Raw genomic sequence first — 15,486 nt, 5'->3', positions numbered from 1 at the left:
GTTTACCTCTCTCAGCGATATAAAATGCTTTTATATCGAATCAAATCCAATTTTATTTGTCACGTGCTTTGTAAACAACAGGTGTAGACTAACAGTGAAATGCTAACTTACGGGCTCTTCCCAACAATACAGAGAGAAAAAAGATAAATATAAAAATAATAACAAGAGGAATAAATGCACAACAAGTAATGATAACTTGGCTATATACACAGGATACCAGTACCGAGTCGATGTGCAAGGTTACGAGGTCATTTAGGTAGATACTTACTCAGTACATACGTAAATGTACATGTAGGTAGGGATAAAGTGACTTGGCAACTGGATAGGTAATAAACAGTAACAGCAGCTTATGTGATGAGTCAAAAGAGTTAGTGCAAAAAGGGACAATGAAGCTTTCTGGGTAGCTTTAGGTTAACTATTTAACAGCCTTATAGCTTAGGGGTAGAAGCTGTTCAGGATACTGTTGGTTCCAGACTTGGTGCATCGGTACCGCTTGCCATGCGGTAGCAGAGAGAACAGTCTATGACTTGGATGGCTGGACTCTTTGACAATTTTGAGGGCCTTCCTCTGACACCGCCTGGTATAGAGGTCCGGATGGCAGGGAGCTCGGCCCCAGTGATGTACTGGGTTGTACGCACTATCCTCTGAAGCTCGTTGCGGTCGTATGCCAAACAGTTGTCATACCAAGGAGTGAACTAGCTGTAGAAGCTGTAGAACTGTTTGAGGATCTGAGGGCCCATGCCAAATCTTTTCAACCTCCTGAGGGAGAAGAGGTATTGTCATCCCCTCTTTATGACTGTGTTGATGCGTGTGGACCATGATAGTTCCTTAGTGATGTGGACACCAAGGAACTCGAAGCTCTCAACCTGTTCCTGGGGGTGTGCTTGGCCCTACTTGGTCTTGCTGGCGTTGAGGGAGAGGTTGTTGTCCTGGCACCATACTGCCAGGTCTCAATGTCGTCGGTGTTCAGGCCTACTACCATTGTGTCGTCTGCAAATGTAATGATGGTGTTGGAGTTGTGCGTGGCCATGCCATCGTGGGTGAACAGGCAGTGCAGGAGGAGACTAAGAGCGCACCCCTGAAGGGCCCCCGTGTTGAGGATCAGCGTGGCATAGTTGTTGTTGCCTTTCCTCACCACCGGGGGCAGCCTGTCAGGAAGTCCAGGATCCAGATCCAGATGCAGAGGGAAGTGTTTAATCCCAGGGTACTTAGCTTAGTGATGAGCTTGGATGGCACAATGGTATTGAACACTGAGCTGTAGTCAATGAACAGCATTTTCATGTTGGTTTTCCTTTTGTTCAGGTGGGAAAGGGCAGTGTGGAGTGCAATAGCGATGGTGTCATCTGTGGATATGTAGGGGCGGTATGCGAAGTGGGGTGGGTCCAGGGTGTCTGGGATGATGGTGTTGATGTGAGTCATGACCAGACTTTCAAAGCATTTCATGGCTACAGATGTGAGTGCTACGGGGCAATAGTTATTTAGACAGCTTGGCGTTCTTGGGCACAGGGACTATGGTGGTCTGCTTGAAACATGTAGGTATTACAGACTGGGTCAGGGAGAGGTTGAACATGCAGTGAAGACACTTGCCAGCTGATCAGCGCTGAGTACGCATCCGGGTGATCCATCTGGCTCCTGCAGCCTTGTGAATGTTAACCTGTTTAAAGGCCTTCACTCACATCAGCTACGGAGAGCGTGATCACACAGTCGTCCGGATCAGCTGGTGCTCTCATGCATAGTTCAGTGTTGCTAACCTTGTAGAACATAGAAGGTATTTAGCACCAACTCTCTGGTACCCTTTCCTGCAGTCAAATAACCAATGCGCCCTCTAATGGCAACATGGGTGGAATGTTACTGATATGTTTTGTAATTTCAAAATTCATTAATAGAACACATAGCGGCCATTGACGGCCTTTCTTTAAATTACTGTAGCCTATAGCGGCCATCGACAGCCTTAATTGAAATTACTGTAGCAGTCGAGAACAGCCTTGTTTATCTAACAATAATATATTTTTCGATATCGCAAAATGAAATGGCTAACAACCTGTTGTTGTATTTGTGTGGCTGTTGTCAAACATAAACCGGAAACAGAGTATGCTCTCATTTGACTTTTCAAAGAATGTGCTGATCTATGGTGTCAAAAGTGACGCTAAAGTCTAGGAACACGAGGTAATTTACTACATTCACAAGTGCAGTCTCAGTACTATGGTGGGGTCTAAAACCAGACTGGAGCATTTAGAATACATTATTTGTCTTCAAGAAAGCAGTGAGTTGCTGCGCACAGTATTTTCCTTTTTTTTAGAGGAATGGGAGATTCAATACAGGCCAATTCGTTTTATAATTTTCCGGGACAACATTTAGGCTTTTTCAGGAGAGGTTTTATTTCCACATTTAGTGAGTTTTTTTAGGGAGCTGTTTATTATGTTTAACATGGGAGTGCCAAGCACAGGAAGTAGCTCTTTCAGTAGTTTATTTGGAATAGGCTCCCGTCGGCAGTTGGCAGGTTTAGAGGACTATTTTCGTAAATGTGTCGAGATACATGTTAAAAAAAACTTGTCTCCATTTATCCTAGGTCTTAGCAGTTCTTTGCAGACTCAGAACAAATTAGTTTTGTAGAAATATGCATATTTGAAGAGGAATCCATAATTTGCTTTCTAATGATCATTATCTTTTTGTCGAATAAGTTCATGAATTCTTCGCTGCTGAAGTGAAGGCCATCCTCACTTCTACTTTTCAGTTAGCTTTGCGGCAGTGTCAAAAGACATTTTGGATTGTTCCGTTTCTCTTCAATCAGGTTGTAAAAGTAGCCTGGTAGAGCAGCAGTGAGTGCTCTTCCATATTGCACGGTACTGTCTTCCAATTTGGTGGAGTGTCATTTCCATTCCAATTTTCTGGAAGCTTTCTTCAGAGCTCGGGTACTTTCTGTATACCAGGGAGCTAGTTTCTTTTGACAAATGTTTTTTGGTTTCAGAGGTGCGTCTAGGGTATTACACAGGTTAAGTTTAGATCCTCATGTGAGGTGATAACAGATTTTTGTACTCTGACATCCTTAGGTAGGTGGAGGGAGTCTGGAAGGGCATCTAGGAATCTTTGGGTTGTCTGATAATTTATAGCGCAGCTTTTGATAATCCTTGGTTGCGGTCTGAGCAGATTATTTGTTGCGAATGAAAACATAATAAAATTGTGGTACGATAGTCCAGGATTATGAGGAAAAATATTTACATCCACAATATTTATTCCACGGGACAAAACTAGATCCAGGGTAAGATTATGGCAATGTGTAGATCCTGAGACATGTTGGACAAAACCCACTGAGTCGATGATGGCTCTCAAAAGCCTTTTAGAGTGGGTCTGTGGACTTCTCCATGTGAATGTTGAAGTCACCAAAAAATAGAATATTATCTACCATGACTACAAGGTCCGATAGGAATTCAGGAAACTTCGTAAGGAACGCTGTATACAGCCCAGGACGCCTGTAAACAGTAGCTATAAATAGTGATTGAGTAGATTGCATATATTTCATGACTAGAAGCTCAAAAGACAACAATGTAGTAATTCGTTTTTCTTAACAAATTTCAATTTGTCATAAAACCGGTTGAAAGTTTCTATCGGCTATAGAGCGACACCTGTTCAGCATGCTGACAGGGTTTCTTTCCAGACGCCATGAGAAAATTGTCCGGCTGCCGGGACTGTGCAGGGGGATTAACACTCCTACCTGGATTTAATGGTGGCATAGACGCTGTATCATTTTTCCTACTTTTCAATTGCCCTTGCCTAACAATTGTGTCTGTAGTCGAGCTTGCGACTCTGCTATCCCCACCATAAGGCGATAGTTTTCCTGTAAACAGAAACTGCAATGAGAAGGCATAATGTTACTTAGCTCTTTCGGCTGGAGAAGGTCCTGCGAGAAGGTCATGCGAGAAGGTCATGCGAGAAGGTCATGCGGGTGTCCAGGTAAAGCGTCCGGGGTGAAAATGTTAAATTAAAAAAGTAATGTGACAAAACTAAGACGTATATAAACTTGTTCAATACAGAGTTTGATTAAATGGTTATTAAGAGTAAAAAGCCCAAAAAGATTTGCAGGTAGCCAAGTAGTGATAAACAGCACGGAGACAACGTAGAAGTGCGTGTGTGTGTTGTGTGCGTATGTAGTGAATGTGTGTGGGTTTTCTGTGGGTGTGTCACTGTAGTGTGTGTGAGAAAATGTGTATATGTTGTCTATATACAGTTGAAGTCAGAAGTTTACATACACTTAGGTTGGAGTCATTAAAACTCAATTTTCAACCACCCCACAAATTTCTTGTTAAATATAGTTTTGGCAAGTCGGTTAGGACATCTACTTTGTCTATGACACAAGTAATTTTCCCAACAATTGTTTACAGACAGATTATTTCACATAAAATTCACTGTATCGCAATTGCAGTTGGTCAGAAGTTCACATACACTAAGTTGACTGTGCCTTTAAACAGCTTGGAAAATTCCTGAAAATGATGTCATGGCTTTAGAAGCTTCTGATAGTCTAATTGACATCATTTGAGTCAATTGAAGGTGTACCTGTGGATGTATTTCAAGGCCTACCTTCAAACTCAGTGCCTCTTTGCTGGAAATCATGAGAAAAGCTAAATAAATCAGCCAAGACCTCAGAAAAAAGTGTAGACCTCCACAAGTCTGGTTCATCCTTGGGAGCAATTTCCAAACACCTGAAGGTACCATTTTCATCTGTACAAACAACAGTACGCAAGTATAAACATCATGGGACCACGCAGCAGTCATACCGCTCAGGAAGGAGATGTGTTCTGTCTCCTAGAGATGAACGTACTTTTGTGTAAAAAGTGCAAATCAATCCCAGAACAACAGCAAAGGACCTTGTGAAGATGCTGGAGGAAACAGGTACAAAAGTATCTATATCCACAGTAAAACAAGTCCTATATCGACATAACCTGAAAGGCCGCTCAGCTAGGAAGAAGCCACTGCTCTAAAACCGTCATAAAAAGCCAGACTACGGTTTGCAACTGCACATGGAGACAAAGATTGTACTATTTGGAGAAATGTCCTCTGGTCTGATGAAACCAAAATAGAACTGTTTGGCCATAATGACCATTGTTATGTTTGGAGAAAAAAGGGTAGGCTTGCAAGCCGAAGAACACCATCCCAACCGAGAAGCACGGGGGTGGCAACATCCTTTTGTGGGGGTGCTTTGCTGCAGGGGAGACTGGTGCACTTCAAAATAGATAATTTTCCCTCCCTCGTGATGCTATGTGGATATATTGAAGCAACATCTCAAGACATCAGTCAGGAAGTTCAAGATTGGTCACAAATGTGTCTTCCAAATGGACAATGACCCCAAGCATACTTCCAAAGTCATGGCAAAATGGCTTAAGGACAACAAAGTCAAGGTATTGAAGTGGCATCACAAATCCCTGACCTCAATCCTATAGAACATTTGTGGGCAGAACTGAAAAACCGTGTGCGAGAAAGGAGGCCTACAAACCTGACTCGGTTACTCCAGCTCTGTCAGGAGGAATGGGCCAAAATTCACCCAATTTATTGTGGGAAGCTTGTGGCAACTCGAAACATTTGACCCAAGTTAAACTATTTAAAGGCAATGCTACCAAATACTAATTGACTCTATGTAAACTTCTGACCCAATGGGAATGTGATGAAAGAAATAAAAGCTGAAATATATAATTCTCTCTACTATTATTCTGACATTTCACATTCTTAAAATAAAGTGGTAATCCTAATTGACGTAACGAGGAATTTCTACCAGGTTTTAATGCAGTGCCTTAGAACGCTGCGCCACTCGGGAGCTCTTGCAATACCATGTCAGTTGGCATAACGTGATAGTAACTTGCTGTACAGTGTCAGTTGGCCTTAGTGGCCCTCAGTTGCTGTCTGTGTTTTTTATCCTGCAGTCACAAAGACATTGATCCTCATAGCTCATTCTAGTCTTAACACCTCCTCAATACACTACCTCACATTTTGTTTGTTTGCTTTTTTTAGACCGGGAAACGGAGGGGGGAAGGGGGATACCAGAGCAGTTGTTGTTGGGGGTTAACTGCCTTGCTCAGGGGACTCAGGGGTGTGTGTGTGTGTGTGTGTGTGTGTGTGTGTGTGTGTGTGTGTGTGTGTGTGTGTGTGTGTGTGTGTGTGTGTGTGTGTGTGTGTGTGTGTGTGTGTGTGTGTGTGTGTGTGTGTGTGTGTGTGTGTGTGTGTGTGTGTGTGTGTGTGTGTGTGTGTGTGTGTGTGTGTGTGTGTGTGTGTGTGTGTGTGTGTGTGTGTGTGTGTGTGTGTGTGTGTGTGTGTGTGTGTGTGTGTGTGTGTGTGTGTGTGTGTGTGTGTGTGTGTGTGTGTGTGTGTGTGTGTGTGTGTGTGTGTGTGTGTGTGTGTGTGTGTGTGTGTGTGTGTGTGTGTGTGTGTGTGTGTGTGTGTGTGTGTGTGTGTGTGTGTGTGTGTGTGTGTGTGTGTGTGTGTGTGTGTGTGTGTGTGTGTGTGTGTGTGTGTGTGTGTGTGTGTGTGTGTGTGTGTGTGTGTGTGTGTGTGTGTGTGTGTGTGTGTGTGTGTGTGTGTGTGTGTGTGTGTGTGTGTGTGTGTGTGTGTGTGTGTGTGTGTGTGTGTGTGTGTGTGTGTGTGTGTGTGTGTGTGTGTGTGTGTGTGTGTGTGTGTGTGTGTGTGTGTGTGTGTGTGTGTGTGTGTGTGTGTGTGTGTGTGTGTGTGTGTGTGTGTGTGTGTGTGTCATAGAGAACGGTAGAGGCTTCTAGTGGCCAAATGGCCGTTTTACCATGGGCAGCGCCATTGAGGGCTTCCACCACCTATATTAAAGTAGTCCACTGGGTGGGATTCCTATGGGTGTGTGTGATACTGTCGGTTTCTACATGTCAGTCTTCTGGAATGTTTGGTGACAGCTGTGTTCCCTGGCTGTGTCCCCCCGACAGGCAGCCATTTGAAATCTCTGGTGGTGTGAAAACACAGAATGTAGAAGATGCCCCTAGAGTCAGATGGTTTCCTATCCTCCTAATGGTTAAGGTTAGGAATTAAGGCTGGGTAATCTGATACTGGATTTTCAGCTCTCACTTCTCTGGCTGTGATCTCACTTCATCAGAAACACTGACCCAGGAACATGTCAACTGGTCAAGGCTAAAAATACAACAGTAGTGTCTACTGGCCTGGGGAAGTTCAAACTGTGCCAGGTGTACTCAAACAGCTGTCTCCTGCACAGCAAAATCAATGGTGTACAGTTAACTCTGAAAGTGTTAAATGTACACTATTTTCAGTGAACACATGAGTCCCACTGTACTTGTGTTAAAATAACACTTTTGAAAGTGTTAAAGATTTAACTCTGCAGTGTTCTTCATTCAACTCTTAAAGTGCTCAAATTAACTTGCTTGGGGTGTTTGATTAGCTCTACTGTAAAGTAATCACTTGGCTTAGTCCTAACAGCGGTTAACGTGTAAAAATTAACCACTGTAGTTTTATTGTAAATCATTTTGGGGAGTTGTTTTAACACTGTGTGGTGTAAGGCCTGATTTGCATATTTCCCAGTGTTCCTTTTACCCAGAGTGAATTGCAGTTACCACCCGTGACTATGTGTTAGTGACAGAGACATGGTTATTGAAATCATTTTTCTGAACTAATGGGACACCTGTCGACAACATCCAGTGAAATTGGAGGGCGCCCAATTCAAATAAACAATTGTAATAAACATTTATGAACATACAAGTATCTTAAATAGTTTAAAAGCTTGTTAATCTAACTGAATTGTCCAATTTACAATAGGATTTACAGCAAAAGCATACCATGCAATTGTTTGAGGATGGAGCCCCACAATAACGTTTTTTTCAACCAGCACAGGCTTCATAAAATCACAAATAGTGATGAAATAAATCACTTACTTGTGAAGACCTTCCTCTGATTTGCAATCCCAAGGGTCCCAGCTACAACATGAATGGTTGTTTTGTTAGATAAAATCCTTCTTTATATCCGCCACAGATTTCAGTAATCCACTCGTTCAACATGCAGACAAAGGAGTCCAAAAAGCTACTGCTAAACTTTGTTCAAACAAGTAAAACTGTTTCTTATTAATCCTCATGTACCCTAAATTCTTGCTCGTTTTTGAAGAAACACGCCTGAAACAATGAACAAAAACTGTTGACATCTAGTGGAAGCCATATGAATTGCAATCTGGGAGCTGGAATTACATATAATGGAAAGCTATGGGTTCTAAGATCCTGGGAGCTCAAAATGTTTTTATTACCGGTTGGGTTTTCACCTGCCATATCAATTGTGTTATAGTCTCAAACATTATTTTAACATTTCTACAAACTTCAAAGTGTTTTCTATCCAATGCTGTCAACTATATGCACATCCTGGTTTCCAGGCCTGAGTAACAAGCAGTTTACTTTGGGTACGTCAGTCAGGTGGAAATGGAGAGAAATAGACCCTATCCGTAAGAGGTCTGTGGCTTATTCACCAGGTGAGTTCCTAAGCAAATGCCATCATTAACATGTATGACAATAAATATATCACAAGGCCTTACTTTGATGGCCTAGTTTTACCCAAACACAGATGTGTTTGGAAATCCCTGGTTTACAGGACACATTATGCTGGCTTGTAAAATGATATGTAATAGCTATTGCAATCCAGCCAGCATAAGGTTGTCAAATAGATGGAATGACTGGTGGGAAAGTTGATAAGAAGACTAACTATTTAAATTGGGACAACCATTTCAGTAACGGGTGCAATAAATCAAACTGATTGGATTAGTTTACAAAATATGCTATTTATCTTTGTGTAGCATAAGATTAATCAATCAATGTACATGCAAGACCTCAGATATTAAAGGTCCTGAAAAGTACTTTTTGACCTATATGGCACATGTAAATCATAAGAGGGCGGTTTACAGAGATAGATGGGATGGACTGAGAGTAGCTGAGGGGTGGGGTTAGGGAGATAGATGGGATGGACTGAGAGTAGCTGAGGGGTGGGGTTAGGGAGATAGGTGGGATGGACTGAGAGTAGCTGAGGGGTGGGGTTAGGGAGATAGGTGGGATGGACTGAGAGTAGCTGAGGGGTGGGGTTAGGGAGATAGGTGGGATGGACTGAGAGTAGCTGAGGGGTGGGGTTAGGGAGATAGGTGGGATGGACTGAGAGTAGCTGAGGGGTGGGGTTAGGGAGATAGGTGGGATAGACTGAGAGTAGCTGAGGGGTGGGGTTAGGGAGATAGGTGGGATGGACTGAGAGTAGCTGAGGGGTGGGGTTAGGGAGATAGGTGGGATGGACTGAGAGTAGCTGAGGGGTGGGGTTAGGGAGATAGGTGGGATGACTGAGAGTAGCTGAGGGGTGGGGTTAGGGAGATAGGTGGGATGACTGAGAGTAGCTGAGGGGTGGGGTTAGGGAGATAGGTGGGATGACTGAGAGTAGCTGAGGGGTGGGGTTAGGGAGATAGGTGGGATGACAGAGTAGCTGAGGGGTGGGGTTAGGGAGATAGGTGGGATGACTGAGAGTAGCTGAGGGGTGGGGTTAGGGAGATAGGTGGGATGGACTGAGAGTAGCTGAGGGTGGGGTTAGGGAGATAGGTGGGATGGACTGAGAGTAGCTGAGGGGTGGGGTTAGGGAGATAGGTGGGATGGACTGAGAGTAGCTGAGGGGTGGGGTTAGGGAGATAGGTGGGATGACTGAGAGTAGCTGAGGGGTGGGGTTAGGGAGATAGGTGGGATGGACTGAGAGTAGCTGAGGGGTGGGGTTAGGGAGATAGGTGGGATGACTGAGAGTAGCTGAGGGGTGGGGTTAGGGAGATAGGTGGGATGACTGAGAGTAGCTGAGGGGTGGGGTTAGGGAGATAGGTGGGATGGACTGAGAGTAGCTGAGGGGTGGGGTTAGGGAGATAGGTGGGATGGACTGAGAGCTAGGCGGGGTTAGGGAGATAGGTGGGATGACTGAGAGTAGCTGAGGGGTGGGGTTAGGGAGATAGGTGGGATGACTGAGAGTAGCTGAGGGGTGGGGTTAAGGGTGATAGGTGGGATGGACTGAGTAGCTGAGGGGTGGGGTTAGGGAGATAGGTGGGATGACTGAGAGTAGCTGAGGGGTGGGGTTAGGGAGATAGGTGGGATGACTGAGAGTAGCTGAGGGGTGGGGTTAGGGAGATAGATGGGATGACTGAGAGTAGCTGAGGGGTGGGGTTAGGTAGCTGAGGGGTGGGGTTAGGGAGATAGATGGGATGACAGAGTAGCTGAGGGGTGGGGTTAGGGAGTAGATGGGATGGACTGAGAGTAGCTGAGGGGTGGGGTTAGGGAGATAGATGGGATGGACTGAGAGTAGCTGAGGGGTGGGGTTAGGGAGATAGGTGGGATGACTGAGAGTAGCTGAGGGGTGGGGTTAGGGAGATAGGTGGGATGGACTGAGAGTAGCTGAGGGGTGGGGTTAGGGAGATAGGTGGGATGGACTGAGAGTAGCTGAGGGTGGGGTTAGGGAGATAGGTGGGATGACTGAGAGTAGCTGAGGGGTGGGGTTAGGGAGATAGGTGGGATGACTGAGAGTAGCTGAGGGGTGGGGTTAGGGGAGATAGGTGGGACTGAGGACTGAGGGGTGGGGTTAGGGAGATAGGTGGGATAGACTGAGCTGGGTGGGGTTAGGGAGATAGGTGGGATGGACTGAGAGTAGCTGAGGGGTGGGGTTAGGGAGATAGGTGGGATGACTGAGAGTAGCTGAGGGTTGGGGTTAGGGAGATAGGTGGATGGACTGAGAGTAGCTGAGGGTTGGGGTTAGGAGATAGGTGGGATGACTGAGAGTAGCTGAGGGTGGGGTGGGGTTATGGGAGATAGGTGGGATGACTGAGAGTAGCTGAGGGGTGGGGTTAGGGAGATAGGTGGGATGACTGAGAGTAGCTGAGGGGTGGGGTTATATGTGGGGGAGATAGGTGGGATGACAGAGTAGCTGAGGTGGGATGGACTGGGTGCTGAGGGGTGGGGTTAGGGAGATAGGTGGGATGGACTGAGAGTAGCTGAGGGTGGGGTTAGGGAGATAGGTGGGATGGACTGAGAGTAGCTGAGGGGTGGGGTTAGGGAGATAGGTGGGATGGACTGAGAGTAGCTGAGGGTGGGGTTAGGGAGATAGGTGGGATGACTGAGAGTAGCTGAGGGGTGGGGTTACTGGGAGATAGGTGGGATGACTGAGAGTAGCTGAGGGGTGGGGTTAGGGAGATAGGTGGGATGACTGAGAGTAGCTGAGGGGTGGGGTTAGGGAGATAGGTGGGATGACTGAGAGTAGCTGAGGGTGGGGTTAGGGAGGTGGGATGGACTGAGGTAGCTGAGGGGTGGGGTTAGGGAGATAGGTGGGATGGACTGAGAGTAGCTGAGGGTTGGGGTTAGGGAGATAGGTGGGATGACTGAGAGTAGCTGAGGGGTGGGGTTAGGGAGATAGGTGGGATGACTGAGAGTAGCTGAGGGGTGGGGTTAGGGAGATAGGTGGGATGACTGAGAGTAGCTGAGGGGTGGGGTTAGGGAGATAGGTGGGATGACTGGATAGCTGAGGGGTGCGGTTAGGGAGATAGGTGGGATGGACTGAGAGTAGCTGAGGGGTGGGGTTAGGGAGATAGGTGGGATGGACTGAGAGTAGCTGAGGGTTGGGGTTAGGGAGATAGGTGGGATGGACTGAGAGTAGCTGAGGGGTGGGGTTAGGGAGATAGGTGGGATGACTGAGAGTAGCTGAGGGGTGGGGTTAGGGAGATAGGTGGGATGACTGAGAGTAGCTGAGGGTGGGGTTAGGGAGATAGGTGGGATGACTGAGAGTAGCTGAGGGGTGGGGTTAGGGAGATAGGTGGGATGGATGAGTAGCTGAGGGGTGGGGTTAGGGAGATAGGTGGGAGACTGAGGTAGCTGAGGGGTGGGGTTAGGGAGATAGGTGGGATGACTGAGAGTAGCTGAGGGTGGGGTTAGGGAGATATGTGGGATGACTGAGAGTAGCTGAGGGGTGGGGTTAGGGAGATAGGTGGGATGGACTGAGAGTAGCTGAGGGGTGGGGTTAGGGAGATAGGTGGGATGACTGAGAGTAGCTGAGGGGTGGGGTTAGGGAGATAGGTGGGATGACTGAGAGTAGCTGAGGGGTGGGGGGTGATAGGTGGGATGGACTGAGTAGCTGAGGGGTGGGGTTAGGGAGATAGGTGGGATGACTGAGAGTAGCTGAGGGGTGGGGTTAGGGAGATAGGTGGGATGACTGAGAGTAGCTGAGGGGTGGGGTTAGGGAGATAGGTGGGATGACTGAGAGTAGCTGAGGGGTGGGGTTAGGGAGATAGATGGGATGACAGAGAGTAGCTGAGGGGTGGGGTTGGGAGATAGATGGGATGGAGTAGCTGAGGGGTGGGGTGGAGATAGGTGGGATGACTGAGAGTAGCTGAGGGGTGGGGTTAGGGGATGGACTGGGTAGCTGAGGGTGGGGTTAGGGAGATAGATGGGATGACTGAGAGTAGCTGAGGGGTGGGGTTAGGGAGATAGATGGGATGACTGAGAGTAGCTGAGGGGTGGGGTTAGGGAGATAGGTGGGATGGACTGAGAGTAGCTGAGGGGTGGGGTTAGGGAGATAGATGGGATGACTGAGAGTAGCTGAGGGGTGGGGTTAGGGAGGTAGGTGGGATGGACTAGTAGCTGAGGGGTGGGGTTAGGAGGATATGGGATGGACTGAGAGTAGCTGAGGGGTGGGGTTAGGGAGATAGGTGGGATGGACTGAGAGTAGCTGAGGGGTGGGGTTAAGGTGATAGGTGGGATGGACTGAGAGTAGCTGAGGGGTGGGATTGAGGTGATAGGTGGGATGGACTGAGTAGCTGAGGGGTGGGGTTAAGGTGATAGGTGGGATGTACTGAGAGTAGCTGAGGGGTGGGGTTAGGGAGATAGGTGGGATGGACAGAGTAGCTGGGGGATAGGTGGATGGTTAGCTGAGGGGTGGGTGATATGTGGGATGGATTGAGAGTAGCTGAGGGGTGGGGTTAAGGTGATAGGTGGGATGGACTGAGAGTAGCTGAGGGGTGGGGTTAAGGTGATATGTGGGATGGATTGAGAGGAGCTGAGGGGTGGGGTTAAGGTGATATGTGGGATGGACTGAGAGTAGCTGAGGGGTGGGGTTAAGGTGATATGTGGGATGGACTGAGAGTAGCTGAGGGGTGGGGTTAAGGTGATAGGTGGGATGGACTGAGTAGCTGAGGGGTGGGGTTAAGGTGATAGGTGGGATGTACTGAGAGTTGCCTGGAGGTGAGTTTAAAAGCTCATCTTCTACAATAGTTATGACTGAAAACACAATGTATGAGTACTATCTACCCAGATGTGATGTATATCAAAATATCAAATTACTTTATTCTTGCTATGTGACTACTGTAAAATGTGTCCAGAATGTACATGTAACAAGAAAAGAAAAACCTATAAAAAAAACCATGTGTATATTTGTCCTCCCAAAAGGGTTGGTGGTCGATGGGCAAAAAAATAACTAATACATTTTCTCTCATGGCTAACGACCAGGAAGTTTGAAAAGACAGGCTGAGTGGGCGGGGAGCTTATATTCATGATCTCACCTTGACTGACAGTTCTTTGATACACCTATGTCATGCAATTTGGATGCAGTGAGCAGTGTGGCAGTAAAATAATCTCAATCAAATGTGGTGATACACAAAGCAACAAACAACATTTAAAATGCATCAATGATATAAAAGTATATATTACAGTCACCTATTTGGCATATGTGATGTGGTGCACAGCAGTACTAACGGATGTGTTGACTTAACTGCGTAGGAGTTTTGTTCCATGCTGGCTGAAGACCAGGCTATCCTGTAACTAGCTAACCAGACAGACGAAGACCAAGCTATCCTGTAACTAGCTAACCAGACAGACGAAGACCAGGCTATCCTGTAACTAGCTAACCAGACAGACGAAGACCAGGCTATCCTGTAACTAGCTAACCAGACAGACGAAGACCAGGCTATCCTGTAACTAGCTAACCAGACAGACGAAGACCAGGCTATCCTGTAACTAGCTAACCAGACAGACGAAGACCAGGCTATCATGTAACTAGCTAACCAGACAGACGAAGACCAGGCTATCAGGTAACTAGCTAACCAGACAGACGAAGACCAGGCTATCATGTAACTAGCTAACCAGACACAGACGAAAGGGGAAACAAATAAGTATCTTTGCCATAGACGAATAGGATAAACTTGTCATTATATTTGCTGACACCCTACAGCAGAGTAGCTATACTAAACTTCTAAGAGTTCATAGTTTGAGATATATATATATATATATGTATGAGATATATTGACCTCTGTTTTTTTCTCCTCCCTTTCTATTGTCTGCAGTTTGCCCAGCCTGGACTCAGAGGGAGATGACAGGTATGTGAATGTGTTGAATCACAGGAACATTGCCATAGTTCTAGGTGTAATCCAGGTTGGCGCAATATGATCAGGAGTCACTGATAAACAGCACATCAACATCACGTTTAGAAGGCATTTCCCAGTAGGCCATACGCAGTGTTTATTTCTCTGGCAACACTCTCTCACTCACTCTCTCACTCTCACACAGACACACACACACAGCAGGATACATTTGAATATGCAATGCTTCCCCGTCACAACAGCTCAACTTTCCATCCATCAATGATATCACTCACAGCATGACCCACTCTCTCTCTCTCTCACACACACACACACACACACACTAACACACGGCTGGTGTCCCTGTCCTGTCATTGGATAATCCCTCTGTCCTGCTCTGCTACTTTCTCTAATAAAACACTCAACTCTGTACTATGCTAAGCTGTTTGTGTATGTGCCTGCGTGCGAGCATGCTTGTGTGTGTACCTGCTGACAGAATCCAGGAAACATCAGTAATCCCTCAGCAGGCCAGGGTTACCAGAGTAATTAATAAATACATGTGTTTCAGCCAGACTGAAAAACAAAGGAAAATGCTGCACGCTGCTACTCATGCTCCCGGGTGATTTACTAGGACAACCTGAAGTCTTCATCAGGCATCCATATCTCAGGTGGGGGTGGAAGGTCTCATATATAGGGGCAGTACTCAGTGACATCACTTCCTGGGAGGTAAAAATATGTAACATTAGGTTCACAATGTATAAAAATACAGTGCCTTCGGAAAGTATTCAGAATCCTTGACTTTTTCCACATTTTGTTACATTAGCGCCTTATTCTAAAATGTATTAAATATGTTTTTTTCCTCATCCATCTACACACAATACCCCATAATGACAAAGCGAAAACAGGTTTTTAGACATTTTTGCAAATGTATTAAAATTATAAAACAGAAAGACCTTACTTATTTACATAAGTATTGAGACCCTTTGCTATGAGACTCGAAATTGAGCTCAGGTGCATCCTGTTTCCATTGATCATCCTTGAGCTGTTTCTACAACTTGATTGGAGTCCATCTATGGTAAATTCAATTGATTGGACATGATTTGGAAAGGCACACACCTGTCTATATAAGGTCCCACAGC

The 15,486-nt window shown here is 46.1% G+C and overlaps 1 protein-coding gene across 2 annotated transcripts in view; it reads left to right on the top strand.

Moving 5' to 3' along the window:
* LOC118358785 (ATP-binding cassette sub-family C member 8-like) overlaps positions 1-15,486 on the top strand; it is a 149,041-nt gene that overhangs the window by 71,187 nt on the left and 62,368 nt on the right. For both annotated transcript variants that reach the window (XM_052480696.1, XM_052480695.1), the window contains exon 17: positions 14,333-14,365. In XM_052480696.1, the coding sequence (XP_052336656.1) occupies positions 14,333-14,365 (33 nt within the window). The remainder of the gene's footprint in view (positions 1-14,332; positions 14,366-15,486) is intronic.

Source organism: Oncorhynchus keta, chromosome 26 (assembly GCF_023373465.1).
Source record: "Oncorhynchus keta strain PuntledgeMale-10-30-2019 chromosome 26, Oket_V2, whole genome shotgun sequence".
Taxonomy (NCBI): domain Eukaryota; kingdom Metazoa; phylum Chordata; class Actinopteri; order Salmoniformes; family Salmonidae; genus Oncorhynchus; species Oncorhynchus keta.
Note: the sequence above shows the minus strand (reverse complement) of the source record. Positions and strands in the feature narration are given on the sequence as shown.